This window comes from Lactuca saligna, chromosome 4, assembly GCF_052625555.1.
Source record: "Lactuca saligna cultivar CGN05327 chromosome 4, ASM5262555v1, whole genome shotgun sequence".
Taxonomy (NCBI): domain Eukaryota; kingdom Viridiplantae; phylum Streptophyta; class Magnoliopsida; order Asterales; family Asteraceae; genus Lactuca; species Lactuca saligna.
The window spans coordinates 45,282,191-45,284,696 of NC_136420.1; the positions used below are offsets into that span (position 1 = coordinate 45,282,191).

The 2,506-nt window shown below is 41.6% G+C and overlaps 1 protein-coding gene across 1 annotated transcript; it reads left to right on the forward strand.

The window, feature by feature from the left end:
- The first annotated feature begins 286 nt into the window (after positions 1 to 286).
- On the forward strand, positions 287 to 1,864 carry LOC145041748 (fasciclin-like arabinogalactan protein 10). The gene has a single exon (XM_078989915.1). It carries the CDS (start codon positions 389 to 391, stop codon positions 1,658 to 1,660), a length of 1,272 nt encoding a protein of 423 aa, XP_078846041.1. The 5' UTR covers positions 287 to 388; the 3' UTR covers positions 1,661 to 1,864.
- Positions 1,865 to 2,506: the final 642 nt, after the last annotated feature.

Sequence of the window (2,506 nt, forward strand, 5' to 3'; positions counted from 1 at the left end):
CAACTTGTAATGGGTGGAGTACATGTCTTTAAAGCTGTATACATGTGGATATGACAATTGTCAAATCTGGACATGGATAAAGGGGTATACGTTATTAAATGCCAAAAAAAAAAAACAGTACAATGGTTTAAACATAAGGACTCTTTTGTCTTTTTGACCAAATATGGGCATTTGATTTCCAGCTCACTAGTCACTCCCTACCACATCCACAGGTTTAAAAACTAACCCTAGTTGAAATGTCAAATTAACCATGGTTAAGTTAAATCCCTATTAAACTCTCTTCTCGTTCTTGTAACCCCATATGTTCATAACCCCCCCACTCACTCGATACACTCGATAGTATACACTCCGTTTCAGGTTCCACTGCTTTTTGCTAAAGTGCGCCACCATGGGCGCATTACGCATCATCTTCCTCGTTGTCTCTCTTCTCGCCGCCGGCTCCGTCGTCTCCGCCCACAACATCACCGCCATCTTGTCTCAGTTTCCGGAGTACAGCGAGTTCAACAGCTACCTCTCACAGACAAAGCTCAGCGACGAGATCAACAGCCGTGAAACGATTACCGTTCTGGTGTTGAACAATGGCGTCGTTTCGTCACTTGCCGCGAAACATCCACTCTCCGTCGTCAAAAGCGTCTTGAGCCTCCATATCCTTTTGGACTACTATGACAACAAGAAGCTTCACGCCATCTCTGACGGCACCACGCTCTCCACCACCTTGTACCAAACCACCGGAAATTCCCCAGGAAACGTCGGATTTGTTAATATTACAGATTTGAAAGGTGGTAAGGTCGGATTCGGCTCCGCCGTGTCCGGTTCGAAGCTCGATTCGTCGTACACCAAGTCTGTTAAACAGATTCCGTATAACATTTCGGTTTTGGAGATCAACGCGCCTATAATCGCACCGGGGATTCTAACAGCGCCTGCTCCGTCGGCTGATGTTAATATTACTGGTTTGTTGGAGAAAGCAGGTTGCAAGACGTTTGTGAAGCTGATTACTGATACCGGAGTGTTGAAGGTTTTCCAGACGGCGGCGGAGAAGGGATTGACGGTGTTTGCTCCGAACGATGAAGCGTTTAAGGCCGCCGGTGTACCGGATCTGAGCAAGTTGTCGAATGCTGAGCTTGTTGCACTGTTACAATACCACGCGCTCGCTACTTACACTCCAAAAGGCTCGTTGAAGACGACCAAGGATCCGATTAGCACACTGGCGACGAACGGTGCCGGAAAGTACGATCTGACCGTTGAGACCGCCGGAGACTCCGTTACACTTGATTCTGGATTTTCCACTTCGCGTGTTGCTAGCACGGTTCTCGATTCCACGCCGCTCTGTATTTTCACCGTCGACAATGTACTTCTCCCCACTGAATTGTTTGGTAAATCTCCATCTCCAGCTCCATCTCTTTCACCGGAAACTTCTCCAGCGTCGTCTCCTGCACCTGCTGCTCTATCTCCGGAACCTGCAGCAGCACCTTCACCATTCCTTTCTCCTCCTGCTCCTCCGACTTCATCTCCCACCGCCGGTCCTGCTCCGTCAGATGGCCCCACCGCCGACTCCCAAAATAGCAATGCTAGCAACGCCGTTGACAGCGTCAAAGCTCCGTCGGTTGTCCATGCTACATTTACGGTGTTGGTCTTGATTATGTCATACGTTATGCTTTGAATCTGATTTTCGATTGTTTGCGCTTTTTTTTTTGTTTAATTTATCATTTTTAATTTTGGATTTTATGTTTAGATTATTATTAGGGTTTGTTCAGTTTAAACGTAGATGCGCATTTTAGCAGCAGGTGGTGGTATTATTACCTTGATATCTACGAGTGTGTCTTTGAGTGATACTGATTACCGAGGAACGCATTGTTCGATACAAGCTTTCGTTTTGTTCTCTTTCTGTTATCTTTTTCTTTTGTTTCCAGGTGTTATTATTTGAAAATAGCCAAATACATATCATAAATTAATAAATTTAAGTTTTTGTACGTATTATTTGGGAATGGAATGCCTACTTGTTCAATAGATTAAAATTAGACAATTGTAAAATCAACCTAGTTGGATGTCATATTGAATTTAATCGTAATTGAACTGTTAGAAATATTTATTTTTGATATAGATGTATTAATAAAAATTAAATATATTTTATTGTTTTTTTTTCTGATTCGAGTTAATTCAATGAATATAGTTTACTGTATTGTTATATAAGTTTCCCTTTCGTTTGATTACATTTGCAGATGGAAAAAAAATGTCATCAATCTCACCAAAAAAACAAGATATTTAAAAGAGAATCAAAATCAAGCAAAATTGTTGAGCATTTGTTAAAATTTGGCAAAAATACATACATTTCATCAAATAACCGTTGATGAATGTTGTAGTGTATAGAAGAGACAAGAGTGAGTTATCTTAACTAGATAGCATAACTTGATTATGGGAATAGTATAGGCAATTTTCACCTGTCATCAAGATTATGGGAATAGGCAATCTTTAGAACTTGATTATGGGAATAGGATAGGCAATTTTC